Genomic DNA, 14,828 nt, shown 5'->3' on the forward strand with positions numbered 1-14,828 from the left:
GCTGCTCCCAACAAGCCCAGGCCACCGGGCTTGGGAGGGGTGCGGGCACAGCACAGGGCATGTGAGTCACCTCGGACATGCAGGTAACGTTCCCGTCTCTATCAGATAACTCTGGAGGGTTCACCAATAAGTGGTAACGCACAAGAGTGGAGAAAAAGTCACACATCCACAATGAATGACACCACCGATGTACGCTGCTGACCTGAGAGCTGTTTGGATGACCGCCTGTGAGTTTTTTAATGGGTGTGATTTCGTTCGGGATAAGGGAAATTTTGCACACCATCTTCAGTGAGAACATGTTTTCTGTTATGCTATTGACCTGCCCATATCATAATTGCAGTACTCTTTGTTACTTAGTTATGAAACTCTCCTTCATCTAATCTAAATATAATGTATGCAGTTTCAGAGGTTTCTTAAACTGCAGACTCCTACTCAGCTGTTTTCCTGACTGGCAATCACGGCTCTGCTGCGCCTTTATATTTGCACCTACCTTGTTTTTCGTGTCATTTTTGTGTGTGTCGTTGGTTGCATTTGTCATAGTTTATATAGTTGTGTCCTTTCTTTCCCATGAAGTACTGCTGTTCAGATCACTGTGGGCCTGACTGTATGCAAGATTAGGACACTCAACAACTCATGGTTCTCACAGGCACTCAGTTTACTGCAAATGATCAGTAATTTTCAACAGGCTGCCCAACCAGTGTGAAAAAAATGCACCGTGGATAATTACTAGGCAGATACATATTAAATGATAAATTAAAATGGGAAGAAATTTTTCACTTGTGAAGTTAAGCAGATGCAGCTCCAGCCAGATCCTGCTATTTAGCTGTGTTAGGCATTGGAAAAAAAAATCAGTTATATGTAGCAAACTGTTTTCTCTTGCTATTTCCTAATTTGGAAGTATTCTTCTAGATATTCAAGAAGATGTTTATACCATATTTCTTCAGGTTCATCTTATGTTCACATGAATAATTTCAGAAGACACATTCACTAGCCAACACCCATCTCCTCTTGCAGTCCTACACTGCATAACATTTATAATTAAGCCTCTTAGGAAGTTAGCTTCGTGGCCCATGATTAACTTCCCTTAATTCTTCATTGTTAAAGCTTACTGCAGAGATCTCTGGAGTAATCACTCTACCTTTCCATCAGAAACTGCCAAGCTGCAGCGTAGTTTACAAGTCCGTATGCACTGATATCATCCCAGCATGGAAAGTACATTTTGATGCCTTTATCACAGTCCAACAGGCAATACAGGCTTATCCAAAGAAAGTATTCTCTCAGCAGATGAGCTAGATAAAACAGTTGATCAGAGGCTGTTGACACACAGCACAACATCTATAATTAAGTCACTAGGGAAGCCGGGATGGGATGCTGTAATGAAGGTAGGATCCAGTTTACACACAGTTTTCAACAAATCTCAAAGCATTGAATAAAACCCAGTGAGGTAATAGCCACTTCTGACTTAGTGAATTTTAGAAATTTGACAAATAATGGTGAGAAAAAGGGGATAGGGGGTGCAGTGTTTATTAAACATGTACACTGGATATATTTTGATTATGTTGCCACCATGACTCTCTTTACAAGTCTTTTTTCAGATAAAAGTTGTGTGAAGAAGAGGTGTCTGTTTGTGTCGGAAGTGCTATAATGAATGGCACATTGAGAACACGACTGGCTTATAATAACTAAAATGACTGGTATTCCCTGTTCTGCAGGCCTGGGAGGAAAAGAGCGTATCCAATCAACAGAAATGAACCCCTGGATTTGGGTTCTGGAGGTAACCTTGACTCTGCAAATCTATAAAACAATTATAGTAAAGAACAGGTGATTGCTTCTCTTGCATGTGGCAATAGATTATGGGATAAGACAAAAGGAACCTTCAGTTCCTTGTGGTAATGCTTTTTGGGTTTTGTGATGAAAAACACTTGAAAATACGATTGTAGAAGTTGTTCTTAGTCTTATTTGTTTTCTTCTACATTAAAAATGATAACTGGTTTATGTTAAAAAAAAAAAAAAAAAGAAAAAAAATCCTTAATCAGAACTCCCTGTGAATTTGGAAAAAAAAAGTTGCAACGAAGATCATCAAGGAATATAAAGTATTATGAGGATTCTGGGTATGATTTTACACTCACGTCCATTTAATACTTGCATATGAATGTTTTTACTTGCAACTTACACTATTCTGAAGTACGAGCAATGTGTGAAACTAGTAAAATTTAGGGGAAGACTTTGTGAGGTTAAAAAGGCAGAGGAGACTTAGAGAGGATTTGTTCTTTGATCCGGGAGATAAGAGACCAGACTTGCACGGATGCTGCGCCTTTGACTTCTGCCGGAGATCTGTACACTCAGCATCTCGGTGTATCAGACTTGGAGTAACTTGGAAACGTGGAAGGCAGCCAAGCACAACACATTTTTATTTGAGGTAGTCTCTGCTTTATTTTGTAATGATTTATTTATTTATTTTTTAATCCTAAGCAATTCTGTGCACTGCTTCACACTTCTGGCCATCTTGATGAGGGTACTGGTTGTGGTGCTGAAAGAATGGAGGTGGGAACAGAGTTTCTGTTGCTGTCTTCTGACAAAACTCATCTGAAGCAACGCAGTGCCGTGACTTAGATCTGCATTTATTTGGTTAAATACACGATCTGGATGGGAAGATAAGCATGGATTCTGTTGCACTTCAAAGAAACTGTTATGTGAAGGTGAAAAGCACATCAAGATAGTTGATCGCTTTGTTTATTTCAGTAAACACTGAAATTCTCAGCCATGTCATAGCTTTGAGAGAAATCCTGCAAACTATTGATGAATTTAAGGTGAGTTTCTGAGGGGTCAAATCCCAGCCTTTCTGCTCTCGTCTTCAGGGAGAAACCAGGCACTGTAATAAAACGTAGGGTTCCCTTTTTGCATATGGCAGAAGGAGGAGACCTTCTGCATGTTACACAATAAACACACGTCCAAATTCAGATATAAATGAGACAGCCCAGGGCTGGAGGCGCAGACAGGCCAGTGGCCACCCCTTGGGGCTGCTCAGTGACGGTCCCTGCTGGCCCACGGGCACCCCAACAGCCACGGGGAGGCTTTGTGGGGCGAGCCCCCGGGCCGTTACTCGCTGCCACCGCGCCTCACGCCGGTCCCGGCCCCACAGAGCCGTTATTTGTGGGGCGGCGGATAATTACACCTCACTGAACCCTCAACCACGGCACGACGCCTCAACAGAAAGCCTCGCTGCCCGCCTCGCTGTGCAGAGGCACCGTGTTTTGGGGACGTTTTCCGCCCCATAGCTGACGGGGGGCGGCGGTGGCTTCGTGCCCGCAGCCCCGTGAGGAGCCGGGCGGCCCCAGGCAGGCGCCGACCCCCGCGCGCCGCCCGCCCCCAAGGCGCGCAAAATGGCGGCCGGCTCGGCAGCGGCCGGCGACCGGCCGTTGGCCCCGCCCCCCCGCGCCTCGCCCAATGGAATGAATGGGCTATAAATAGCGGCCAATGGGGCGGTGGCTCGCTCCCTATATAAAAAGGGCGCGGCAGGAGCGCTGGGGCTCCAGTTCGGCGAGGGCAGCGGTTGGGTGCGGAGCTGGGCGCGGAGGTCCTTGCTTTGGCTGCGGAGCCCTCGGTAAGTCCCGGGGCAGCCGAGCCGTCCTGAGGCTTTTAAAAAAAAAAAAAAGAAAAGAGAAAAAGTATTTTTTTTTTTCCTTTTGTGTTGTACGGGTGCGGCTGGGAGGGTGTTGGGGGGGAGCGGGATGGGGGATGCAGGGCAGGGGCGCGCCGCAGGTGCTTACCGGGCTGATCCGCGGCCGGCGCCCCCGCTGTAAAGCCGGCTTAACCCGGTATTTAGCAGGGTAGTTACATAGCTTCGCCCCAGCCAGGTCCCCCCAGGGAGCCGTCCGTTGTATAACGCCTCCCACCGCTCTGCTCCCCAGCGGGGCAGGCAGCTCCGCCCGACCGGGGCCCCGCGGGCGCTGCCGGAGCCCCCCCCGGCCCCCTTCAGGGCTTCCCTAGACCCCACAACGCTCCTCCAGCCCCCCCAAGCCATTCTAGGACCCCCCCCAGGCTGCTCTGTCCCCCCCCGGGCTCGTCCCTTCGCACCCCCGAGCAGCCGGGACCGGCGCTGCCCTTGCCGGGATGTTTAAGGACAGGGCAAGGTGGAAAACTTTTTTTTTTTTTTTCCCGATCTCTTTATCCCGCCTTGTTTTGGTGGAAGGTGTTGTGACAACAAAGGTGTGAAAGGCACGGGTGGAATGACAGCCAAGGTGACCTTGCTGGGTGCCTGGCGTCCTCCCCTGGGTGTCGGGGAGGCTCGCCGAGCCCCCAGTGACAGCCTTCCCCTCTCTCTCCCCCCCCAGTGACTGCGGTAGGGTCAGCCATGCCCTTCTCAAACAGCCACAACCTCCTGAAGATGAAGCACTCTGCTACCGATGAGTTCCCCGACCTGAGCGCCCACAACAATCACATGGCCAAGGTGCTGACCCTGGACCTGTACAAGAAGCTGAGGGACAAACAGACTCCCAGTGGATTTACGCTGGATGATGTCATCCAGACTGGGGTTGACAACCCAGGTAACGGCCGGGCCCGTTAGATCCGCATAACGATCTGTTCTCCCTCGCTCCTGGAAGTGCTTCTTGACAACAGCACCCAAGGCTCTCGAGCTGCCGAGAGGCAGAGCTCATAAAGCCCCGCAGGACGGCTCTAAAGGCACGGCCGTGTTAAAAGGGGCCTTATTCCATCAAGCCATGTTCCTTGCTGAGATCTGACACATCAATTCCCAGACACTTCAATTATGTAACTGCTCTGCTAAATACTTTAAATCCGAACCAAAAAAAAAAAGCTTGTTCTAATTTTTACACAGCTTGGGAGGGGGAAGTTCTCTTATGCTGTGTGGGCTTACCCGGCTGCTCGGATCTTGTCCTATTCCAAAGTGGATGTCTGATGTTGTGTAGCACTTCTATGAAAAAAGGGGGAGCAGATGCGTTTACGTGTTAACATTACAGTATTTATTTTTACTCTAGCAATATCAAAATGGCCCAACTAAATAATCAGAGACTGCCTCCCGATGAGGAGTACCCGGACCTGAGCACCCACAACAACCACATGGCCAAAGTGCTAACCCTGGATTTGTACAAGAAACTGAGAGACAGAGTCACGCCCAGTGGCTTCACCCTGGATGATGTCATTCAGACTGGGGTTGATAATCCTGGTAAAATGCGTTGAGAATATTCTGTGTGAACCAGCCAAAGTAACTGGTGCTTTTGAATACGGTGACTTAAGCTAGGCTTGTGGAGGTGGTATTTATGAGCAGGCTACAAAAATGCAGTTCTGTCTGTAGCTGAGCAAACAGAGTGATGCGTGCTTGCTTAGAGCAAAGCATGATTGTTTAGGTATCGTTTTACCTGCTGGTCTAAATTAGCTAGTAAAATTGGATGTGCTGTGCAAAATTGTCCTCAACCAAAGCTTGACAAAAGTGTGCTTTAATGGCAACAGCTATGGTTTTCCATAGCACTGCATTTTGACTAACTGGATGAAACGTAAAATGTAGGGTCTCTCAGCTGCTCCTATGTGAGAATGCATTTCTAAGTGACTAGACCTACCACTAAAGAACTTGCCTGGTTAGTGCTGCTCTGGAGTACAGCCAAACATCACCCAAACTTAGCTCTTCTGACTTTATTACCACTCCAGGCCATCCCTTCATAATGACAGTAGGATGCGTAGCTGGCGATGAAGAATCCTATGAAGTGTTTAAGGAACTCTTTGATCCAGTTATTGAAGACAGGCATGGTGGCTACAAACCAACTGATCAACACAAGACTGACCTGAATGCTGCTAATCTGCAGGTATACATCTTGATCAATTGCTGGTCTGAGGCCTGGGTAAAGCTGTTGGTGGTTGTCTGAACTGATTGCTCAGGCCCTGTCCTCTCAGTTTCACCCTGTGTGGACTGACAGGCAGTGTGCCCAGTGCAGTCTTGCTTCTGAGCTTGCTGCTGTGGGGTTTCAATAGCTGGGTAGAACCAAGCAGCTGGCACACAGCAGAGACTTGCTTGATGGGCTGCTGCAGCAGAGGCCATGCCAAATATGTTGAACATGTATTTTTGTCCGCTCTTGGCTGTAGTCGAGCTAAACAGCCCATTCCCAGGAATCAAGGGGTGTTACAAACCTTAACACTTCCTGTGTTATACTAAAAATCAGCTGGTGGTCTCATACTATAGAATAGCCATTGTTACAGCTACCTAAACAAGAATTTGTTTTATGTTGATGCCTCTGGATTGCAGATCTAAAAGGGTAGCAAGCCCAGATGCTGGTCTTGGAATGTAAAACTGATGGCCTGATGGTGTCCCGATTTTCTAGCATGTACTTGGTAGCCCTAGCCTCAGAACAAGGGTTGTGTTACACAGATACTTGTGCTAAGGCTGAAGAAAATGCTCCCCAAATCTGTCTGCTTGGAGGCCAAGTAGTCGGTTTCAAGTATAAGGTGTACGCCCAAATGCACAGGAGCTGCATTATTTAGGGTAAGTAACTTGGCAACTAGGCTGTGCTCACCGATTTCCTAATCTTGTAGGGTGGTGATGACCTGGATCCCAATTACGTGCTCAGCTCTCGTGTCAGAACTGGCAGGAGCATCCGTGGATTCTGTCTTCCCCCTCACTGTAGTAGAGGAGAGAGGCGGGCTATTGAAAAGCTCTCTGTTGAAGGTAAAGTGAGAACGGGGTGGTCAGGGGGAACTACTCACATCTGGGCTGGAGCTGCTCCTTGCAGTTGGCACAAGCTGCCTTCCTCAAGGCTTAGCCTGAACACGGAGCTCTCCCTGAAAACAGCAGTTTGAATTCCAGTTGCATCAGCATTACAGTTTGTAGCTTAGAGCAAGAGCACATGTCAGAGGGAAGTTGGACTCTGTTAAGTTGACCTTTGCTGATCTTGAAAGCTTTTTTTTTTTTATGTGTGTGGGGAAAGAGGTTGGTTCATCATGGCTCAAGCTTGAAATGTAACAGGTATGTAGCAACTTCAGGGCTTGAGTCACATTTACAGTATTTTGTGGCTGCTTTTAATTGACTTTCATTAAGGTTCAGCTTGCTTAGGGGCGTAGTCTTGCTCCAAGGGTGCAGTTGACTAGAGTGAGCTCTGGTCTTCAGTGGAACTTCTTAGCTGCAGTTTTTTGTTGTTTCCCACCTCCTTTAAGTGAGAGGGAAGGAGATTCTCAAGGTGCATTCCTGGAGACTGATGCTGTCACTGTTCCAAAACTTCTCAAGGGCAGAGTAACAGTCCTTGACTGGAATACTGCTTGTTGTATTTGTGACCTTGGTTCTCCTTGGAAGAAAGCACTCTACTTCTACAGTTCAGCAGCTGTAGGGATCCCATACTGCATGTAAGAGAACAAAGGCGACTTGTTTAAGCCTGGAAGGTGCAGACAAATCATCTGATACAGCCTAAAGTTCTGCAGTGCCACAAAGGCATTGACATCACAGATGAAAGCAAGGGAGGAACCAAAACCAGCAGATAATTTGAATGCAGCCTCTAAAAGGCTGGCAATGTTCGTCATCTTTGGTTTCATCCTAAAAGTGTCTTTTTTCAGCTCTGGGTAGTCTGGGAGGTGATCTCAAGGGGAAGTACTATGCCCTGCGGAACATGACGGATGCGGAGCAGCAGCAGCTGATTGATGATCACTTCTTGTTCGACAAGCCTGTCTCTCCTCTGCTGCTGGCATCTGGGATGGCACGAGATTGGCCTGACGCCAGGGGAATCTGGTGAGTGTATGCCCAGAAGGAAGGAGTTGCACGAAGTCCCTGCAAAAAAAACTTGAAATTTTAGTTGTGGCTAATACTGCTGGGCAGAATGGCAGGCTCTGAGCTCATACTGCTGAATCGAAGGAGAATCTTCTGTGGTGTCCTCTGGGGAAGTTGCATCTAAAAGCAGAATTTGGAGAAGTGTTAGCATGCACTGCATTGGGCTGGTAGGAACAAGCCAGCTGGGCTAGCCTGTAGGCAGAGCCTACAATCCTTCACAGGTCTGTGAAGCACCAGACAGTAACCAAAGCAGCCTAGGAAAGTAGATCACTTTTAAGAGTTGATGTACCCCTGCATTTGTTTCTCATCTTAAGAGTGTAGAGTAACTTAAGGTGACAAACCACAGCATGGGTTTAGCTGAAACCTGGTACTGGCTGTGTAGCTGCTCCTGTGCTGTCTCATTGCTTCTGCTTGCAGGAACTCACTGATGCCAGACTAGGCTGGCTTTACCTGTACCAGTGATATTTTTTTCCCCCCTCTAGAGACTCAATGGCATGAGTTGACCGATGCAGAGGTGTGGAGCAGAAGGATTCTGCTTGTTAGATGTGGGTCACCTACATAGAACCCTGCACCTCTGGAGCTTCTGCAGCATAATTAACTTGCTCCCTTGTAAGCTAAGGGCTAGTTTCTATCAGCTGAAACACTCCAAGCTTATTACTGTAGCTGCTTCAACACAGCTCAGAGGAAGCATGCTTTGTTTCTGTAGGTCACCTTTAAGATTGCGTCACCTACCTGCAGATGCAAGTGCTAGATAGTGCTGTCATCTGAGCATGACTAATGTACAGGCTTGAAGTGTAAAGTCTCAGTGCACATAAATAACTTTCATCAGGTGCTAGTTAATTCTTGATCATAATCAGGCTGGGAAATTATTAGTGTGATGAATATTGACCAGCTGCAAGCTAAGGTAGAGTGGCCATTGTCATTTGGAGGTTTTTATGGCATCTCTGAAAAGCCCTTCTTCTACATGAAGAGTGGAAATTCTCCTTACTTCTCCTATAAGTACAAAGTGCAGCCTAACAGAATGTGATAAAAATTCTGATAAGTCGTGGTTACACACTGTCAATGTGGTGTCCTTATGAACATCTGTGTTCTGGGCTGCGTCAGTGTCTGCATTAATCATCCTCCTTCAAACTCTGACCAAACTAAATCTAAATTTGTAAACTCAAGACCAAAATAGCTGGTTAACTGAATTCTAGGCTTTCATACATGACACTAGCCAGGGTTATGGTTCCTACTCATTCTGACACGTTTAGATACAGGCCACTGCCAACCACCTCATGAAGAGAGCAGGGTAAAAGTACTAGGTCAACTCCTAGCTTCTTGATGAGTAAAAGAAGCAAAATATTTTTTTGAAGGAGCAACTAAAGAGGCTTCTTGAAAGCAACTGCAATGAGTAATTTGGTGCTGTTATATCTATACTGAAAATGGACACTTGTCTCCTAGGCACAATGATAACAAGACTTTCCTTGTCTGGATCAATGAGGAGGATCACCTTAGAGTTATTTCCATGCAGAAAGGTGGCAACATGAAAGAAGTATTTACTCGCTTCTGTACTGGACTAACACAGGTAAAGCAAATATTGACTGAGCTGTAGGTGTAAACGTTAAACATTTCTCTAGTTTGAGCTGACAACACATACTCTTCCAAGCTGGGAGTATAGGAGTCATCCTGTGTTCCCAGAGCCTTCTCTGTTGTTCCACAGGATGCTTCTTTGTAATTGGGGTCTCTGGGAGCACCCTGATGAGGTCTTCAGCTGTGAGGGCTCTAAAATGTCTGTACTGGCAAAACATTATGAAATGTAGAATAAGTTATCTTAATCTGATACCCTTATCAGAGTGTCTAAACTGCTTAAAGGATCTCTGCATGGTTCTATAAATCACAGCCTTTAGAGACCCTGGGTGGGAGGAGAAATTGCTTGAATGTGGATGGACAAAAATGGACTGAAGTTTCTAGGCTGAATGCCTTTCTCAGCATCTGGTCTTGATATCAACTTGAGCCTTACCAGCTCCTTCCTTAATCCTAACAGAGATGCCAATTCAACGTGCAGTAAATCAAGCTTGCCAGTAGATAGTGACTTTAGACTTTGTAGTGGAGCTTAAGCTTAATCTTGTGCCCAGCAGTGAGAAGGACTAAGGCCTTAAAAGCCCCTTGTTAGTGACTTTCTTTCCCAAATGGAGGGGGCTTATGGGACTGACTGAAATAGCTGCTCCAATGTTATGGCTGTTGCTATGCAACTGGAGCTGTAAATGAGCACTAATGGATGACCTACATCTTTCAGGCAGAGAACGATCTCTAAACATTCATTCTCTCTATTTATAGATAGAAAATCTCTTCAAGTCCAAAAACCATGAGTTCATGTGGAATCCGCATTTGGGCTACATCCTGACCTGCCCATCCAACCTGGGAACGGGGCTCCGTGCTGGTGTGCACATCAAGCTGCCACACCTTGGGAAACATGAGAAGTTTGGAGAGGTCCTCAAGAAGCTTCGGCTGCAGAAACGAGGCACAGGTGAGAAGTGAGGGTGCAGTGCTGCCTGTGTCAGGCACCTCTGACCAGGCACCAGTGAGAGCCTGGCTCCAACCAAAGCCAGGTCTTGGTTCATGCTGACAGTGACTGTCCAGAAGGGAGCCTTTGAAGGCACGTGGTTAAAACCAAGCCTTAAAGTCATAGTTTTGAAGAGGTGGAGATGCAGATACTTTGCTTAAACCTTACTGTATTCACCTTCTGAGCACTCCTAGGCATATCCTTCCCTGTGGTATTCTGAGCTCCAGATAAGGTGGACCTGGTGGGCCTGTTGTAAGCAGGGATGGGAATTCTGACTGAACTTGTGACTGGGAAATAGCTACAGCACGTACTTCTGGCCACAGGTTAGATTACTCATGGATTAAAAAAATTAAAAAGCTCGCCTAATGGTGTGCTCAAAGTGGCTCATGTTTAGTCACATGTAGCTTTATCTCCCTGCAGGGAGGAGGAGGTGGTGGCAACTTGTAGAGAATTGTCTTGCTGTGCTCCCACCTCGGGCTGGTGAGGGAAGAAAGGTAGATTTACTGGCTCAAGCAGTGGTCATGTACTAATTAAACCTCTTGCTCCAGGTGGTGTGGACACAGCTGCTGTCGGAGGAGTGTTTGATGTCTCCAATGCTGATCGCCTTGGCTTCTCTGAGGTGGAGCTGGTGCAGATGGTGGTGGATGGTGTGAAGCTGCTCATTGAGATGGAAAAACGCCTTGAGAAAGGCCAGTCCATTGATGACCTCATACCAGCTCAGAAATAAAGCACTTTATTCTCATGCTTCCTAACTTATTGGATGAATAATAAAATGTCACTCCAATTCAAACCCCTGGGGTCAGAGCCCACTTAGTTACACTGTAGAGAAGTCTTCCATCCATCTGTGTTAGAGTTTATTTTTTGATGGCTGAGATGTTGTTGAAAATGAAATAAACTGTTGTTTTGGCCTGATGCTGTGTTAGATGTGTTAACTGAATGTCTTCTGAGACTTAAGGGGCTTGATTTTCTTAATTATGCTAAGCTGGCTGTTTTTATGTGCTTGCACACCTTCCTGGCTGCACTGCTGCAGTCTATCTGCTTGAGTGTGCTTGCAGCAGTGTCAAAAGCGAGCTTTTAACATGATTGCAGTTGCTGTAAACCTGAGAACTAGTGCTAAACATGAGTCATTCCAAACCTGCCCTACCTCGGAGGCTTCAGCTTGTGCATCTGCTCATGGCAAGCGTAGACTGTTATTAGCCTGACTAGGGCAAGCCAGACTGACTCCTGGAAGGGAGGGGAAATGGAGCTGGGTACAAAGGGCTGCTGTTCAGAGACAGGTCCTCCTGGGGCTGCGGGGCAATGCTCTGAGGTCAGACCTCAGCCTGTAATAATACCTCCACTCAACTAGTTTGCAAAAAGATCACGTCCTTTAATCTCTGGCGATGTGCAGAAGCTTGGTGTAAATGCTAATTGCTCTTCTGGGGCTGAAAGTGAGGTGAAGCTCAGACCAAAATGATGCTTATATCTGAGCTCTTTGGGTTTAACTAAGGAAGAGATGGGGATTGCAAGCTAGTTACAGGAAAACAGCAAAAGCACTGCTTTCTTCAGCTATTTCTTGTTGGTCTGAGCCAGCAGAACAGCACAGTCAACTAAAATATACCAAATGGATATTTTTTTTTTCCAGTTCTGGTCTGGCTTGCAAGCTCAGGCTCTTCTCTGTGGTGTCAAACTGTAGTGTTGCATCAAGTAGGTCTGTTCTCCAGGGGGACTGCGATCAGTCTACGTGTGCTTGCTGTGTGGAATACCCACCTTATTAATCCACAAGAACAACTTTTTTTTTTTCTTTTTCCCAGAAACTGGGAGCATTGGACTCCTAAGGAAAAACAGCTTTTGCAGCTCATGTGACCTGGGAAGCAGAGCACTTTCTCAGCACCTGGGGTTTACAGAGGGAGTGTGCTGAAAGGCTGATAAATGGCTTTACAGGGAGCAGCTTTATGTAGGCTTGTGGAGATAAGTGAAGCTTGCTTTTGTAGAAGCTGTGATATTTCTAAGGCACTGATTGCGTGCTGTCGCTGAGCTGAAGTGATGGCTCTGGCTGGGGTAAGCTAAAGGCTGAGTGAATGTCTCAGATGAGACTTTTTTTGTCTTAAAATGCAGCTTTTTGTACGATTCGACTTTAGCTGGGTGCAGGAGAGGAGATCGCATGTAGGAATTTTGATCTGTGCTGAGTCCTTTCTGAGTTGCCACAAGGTTGGCAAGAGCAGGGGAGGGAAAACGGTGCCAGAAGCAGCCGATTAGTTCTGTGTACTTTTTCGATCCTCCTCGCTGTGCTTCGTGTCACTGTTCCACGGACACCCGGCAAACAGCTGGTGCTGCATCGTGTAATCAGAGAGGCACCACTAAATTAGTGCTCTCTTCAACACAGCATTGTTACTGCAGTCAGCAATTATCTAATGCAAGGAGGTGCCTGAAAACTTGCCTATTTTTTTTTTATTTATGTCACTTGGACTAATAAAACTGTCTTTCCTTGTGTATCCTGTTTCCTTAGCCCATCAGAGCTGCTGCACCTCTGGTTTGAGCACCTGGGTCCCCACAGTCTGAGGTGGGAGCTGGAGCTGGCTAACAAATTATGGTGCAAACGGCAAGCTAGTCTTTAATGCCTGAACCCAACCAGAAAACATTTCTTTCTTTAATTGATTTTCATTGCCACCCACCACCTTAGCTGTGTTGTTCCCTCTGTGTTTTTGTTTCAGCTTGCAGCAAGTGATTGGAAAAAAAAGGTGATCAAGAGAGAAATTCAACCTTCTACCCCCGTGTCTTAAAATTGTCAAGGTGCAGCTTGGTTCATGGCTCCCTATCATGCCCTGGGTTTCCTGGGGACGTCGCTGGCTGTGCGCAGTGGTCACTCCTCCTGCCTCGGGCACCTGCAGAGCTGTGGCAAGCCGTCGTGTGTCACGGATACCACAGCGTTAAACCAGGGGGAGAAGAGGAAGGTTGGTGGTGCCTGGTGTGCTTTGTACAGGGAGCTGAGTTAGCCTTGCTGCTGCAGCAGCCGTGACACACAGCTTTCGGGAAGGAACCGGAGCTGGCAGGGCCATGGGGCCGGGTGAGCTCACACCGAGCATCACCCAGCGGCGGTGGCGTCACCCATCAGCCAGCTTCTTGGCCAAAAAAGCGCTGATGAGCTGAGGGGGTGGGAAGCCGGGCGGGAGGAGCCCTTCCAGGAGCTCTCTGCCAAGGGTTTGGCAGCTCAGGGCTTCCCCTCGGAGGCTCGGGCTGCACTTACTTCACGTGCAGGTCGGGGAGCAGCAGTGGCTGCTGGCTGAAACGCGCTCCCGTTGCGCTGCCCTGTTGCACAACCTCACACGTGCTCCCGTCTAAACACGCACGCCAGCTTTAGAATGTTTTCAAGGCAATGTCTCCCTTTTAATCCCTTTTTTTCTCCTGGATTTTCCCCTCTGGGAGCAGGTGCCCAGCTGCAGCTGCCTGGGGCAGCTCGGGCGATGCCAGCAGCGGGATGCAGGGTGAGCCACCCTGTTCCCCTTGCTGCCGTGTTCCCAGGATCCTTCCCCGAGAAACGCAGCTATTTGGGCAGCCATTTACTTCTCCGATTACACTTCCTGGCAGCAGACTGCCCATAAATGCTGCTTTTAACATTTTTGTGCCATCTACTGGGAAATCATTCCTGGTCTTTCACCCGTTTGTGGACTCAGCCACTTGGAGGACGGTGGCGGGGAGGCTGCGAGCTCAGCACCGCGGCGCCGGCCTGGGCGCGCTGCCACACCACGGGAAGCTCCCGGCCCCACGGGAAGAGGCCGAGCTGCCCGCAGCCTCCCTTGTGCCCCAAGCCCAGCAGGGGACAGCGGCTCCACCGGGAGCTCCCCGGGCTGCAGGGAGGCTCCAGGCTTCTGCACTGGGGTGGCTGAAGTGGCCAAAGCCTCTGTCTCCCCAGAACAAGGGCTGGAGCGAGGTGGCTTGATTGTTGGCCGCCCCTGCCCATGTGCCAGCTGCAGCTGGGGACGGGGCAGCGCTTGCCTCCAGCTTTTCCATAATTAATCCATCATTAAGCTAAGCAGGAAAACGAGGGTGCTGTTGCCTAACGGCCCCAGCACCCACCTGGGAGGGAGGCGGTGTAGGCTCCAGCCTGCCCTCAGCTTATTCCCGTCTTTTACGCAATGTGGACGAGCTGGAGCTGGGCTGCTGGAGCGATTCCTCCCCCAAAACCCACAGCAGCGTGGTGGCGTGCTGGGCAGGGCGCTCTGCTGGAACGGAGACGGCGTCGCAGCCTTTTCATCTCCTGCTTGCTTCGCTTTTCGCCCGGGGTAAGGAGCAGTCAGCAGGCTCTGCCTTCCCCTGTATCCTAAAAAGAAAAAATCCCATTTCCTAACTGGGCACAGCCCACACGGCCAGTGGATCCAGCCCTCCTCCAGCAGGACAAGGCACATCTCTGCCACCCCGTGCGGGTTTATTTGTCCCCATGAGGGGGGAGCCTCCTGTGCCGGAGGAGGACACCCCACGGCCCCAGACGTCGCGATGAGCCTGTTCAGAACAAGCTCTTGCATCACTTGCCCCTCTTCC

General features: G+C 48.3%; 1 protein-coding gene across 2 annotated transcripts; it reads left to right on the forward strand.

The window, feature by feature from the left end:
• Nucleotides 1-3,540: 3,540 nt before the first annotated feature.
• On the forward strand, nucleotides 3,541-11,225 carry CKB (creatine kinase B). Of its 2 annotated transcripts, none has more exons than XM_032188223.1 (8): nucleotides 3,541-3,604; nucleotides 4,335-4,547; nucleotides 5,665-5,819; nucleotides 6,544-6,676; nucleotides 7,555-7,726; nucleotides 9,209-9,332; nucleotides 10,085-10,274; nucleotides 10,859-11,225. In XM_032188223.1, exons 2-8 carry the CDS (start codon nucleotides 4,355-4,357, stop codon nucleotides 11,035-11,037), a joined length of 1,146 nt encoding a protein of 381 aa, XP_032044114.1. In that variant the 5' UTR covers nucleotides 3,541-3,604; nucleotides 4,335-4,354; the 3' UTR covers nucleotides 11,038-11,225. The 2 variants fall into 2 exon arrangements, with proteins under 2 accessions (XP_032044114.1, XP_032044115.1); XM_032188224.1 differs by lacking the exon at nucleotides 4,335-4,547 and adding an exon at nucleotides 4,998-5,185.
• Nucleotides 11,226-14,828: the final 3,603 nt, after the last annotated feature.

Source organism: Aythya fuligula, chromosome 5 (assembly GCF_009819795.1).
Source record: "Aythya fuligula isolate bAytFul2 chromosome 5, bAytFul2.pri, whole genome shotgun sequence".
NCBI lineage: Eukaryota > Metazoa > Chordata > Aves > Anseriformes > Anatidae > Aythya > Aythya fuligula.

Bases quoted from the DNA above. Each gene is read 5' to 3' on its own strand.
- CKB (XM_032188223.1), top strand. From the start codon at position 4,355: ATGCCCTTCTCAAACAGCCACAACCTCCTGAAGATGAAGCACTCTGCT. The intron at 4,548-5,664 runs GTAACGGCCGGG...TTACCACTCCAG, and splicing joins GACTGGGGTTGACAACCCAG to GCCATCCCTTCATAATGACA. The intron at 5,820-6,543 runs GTATACATCTTG...CTAATCTTGTAG, and splicing joins TGAATGCTGCTAATCTGCAG to GGTGGTGATGACCTGGATCC.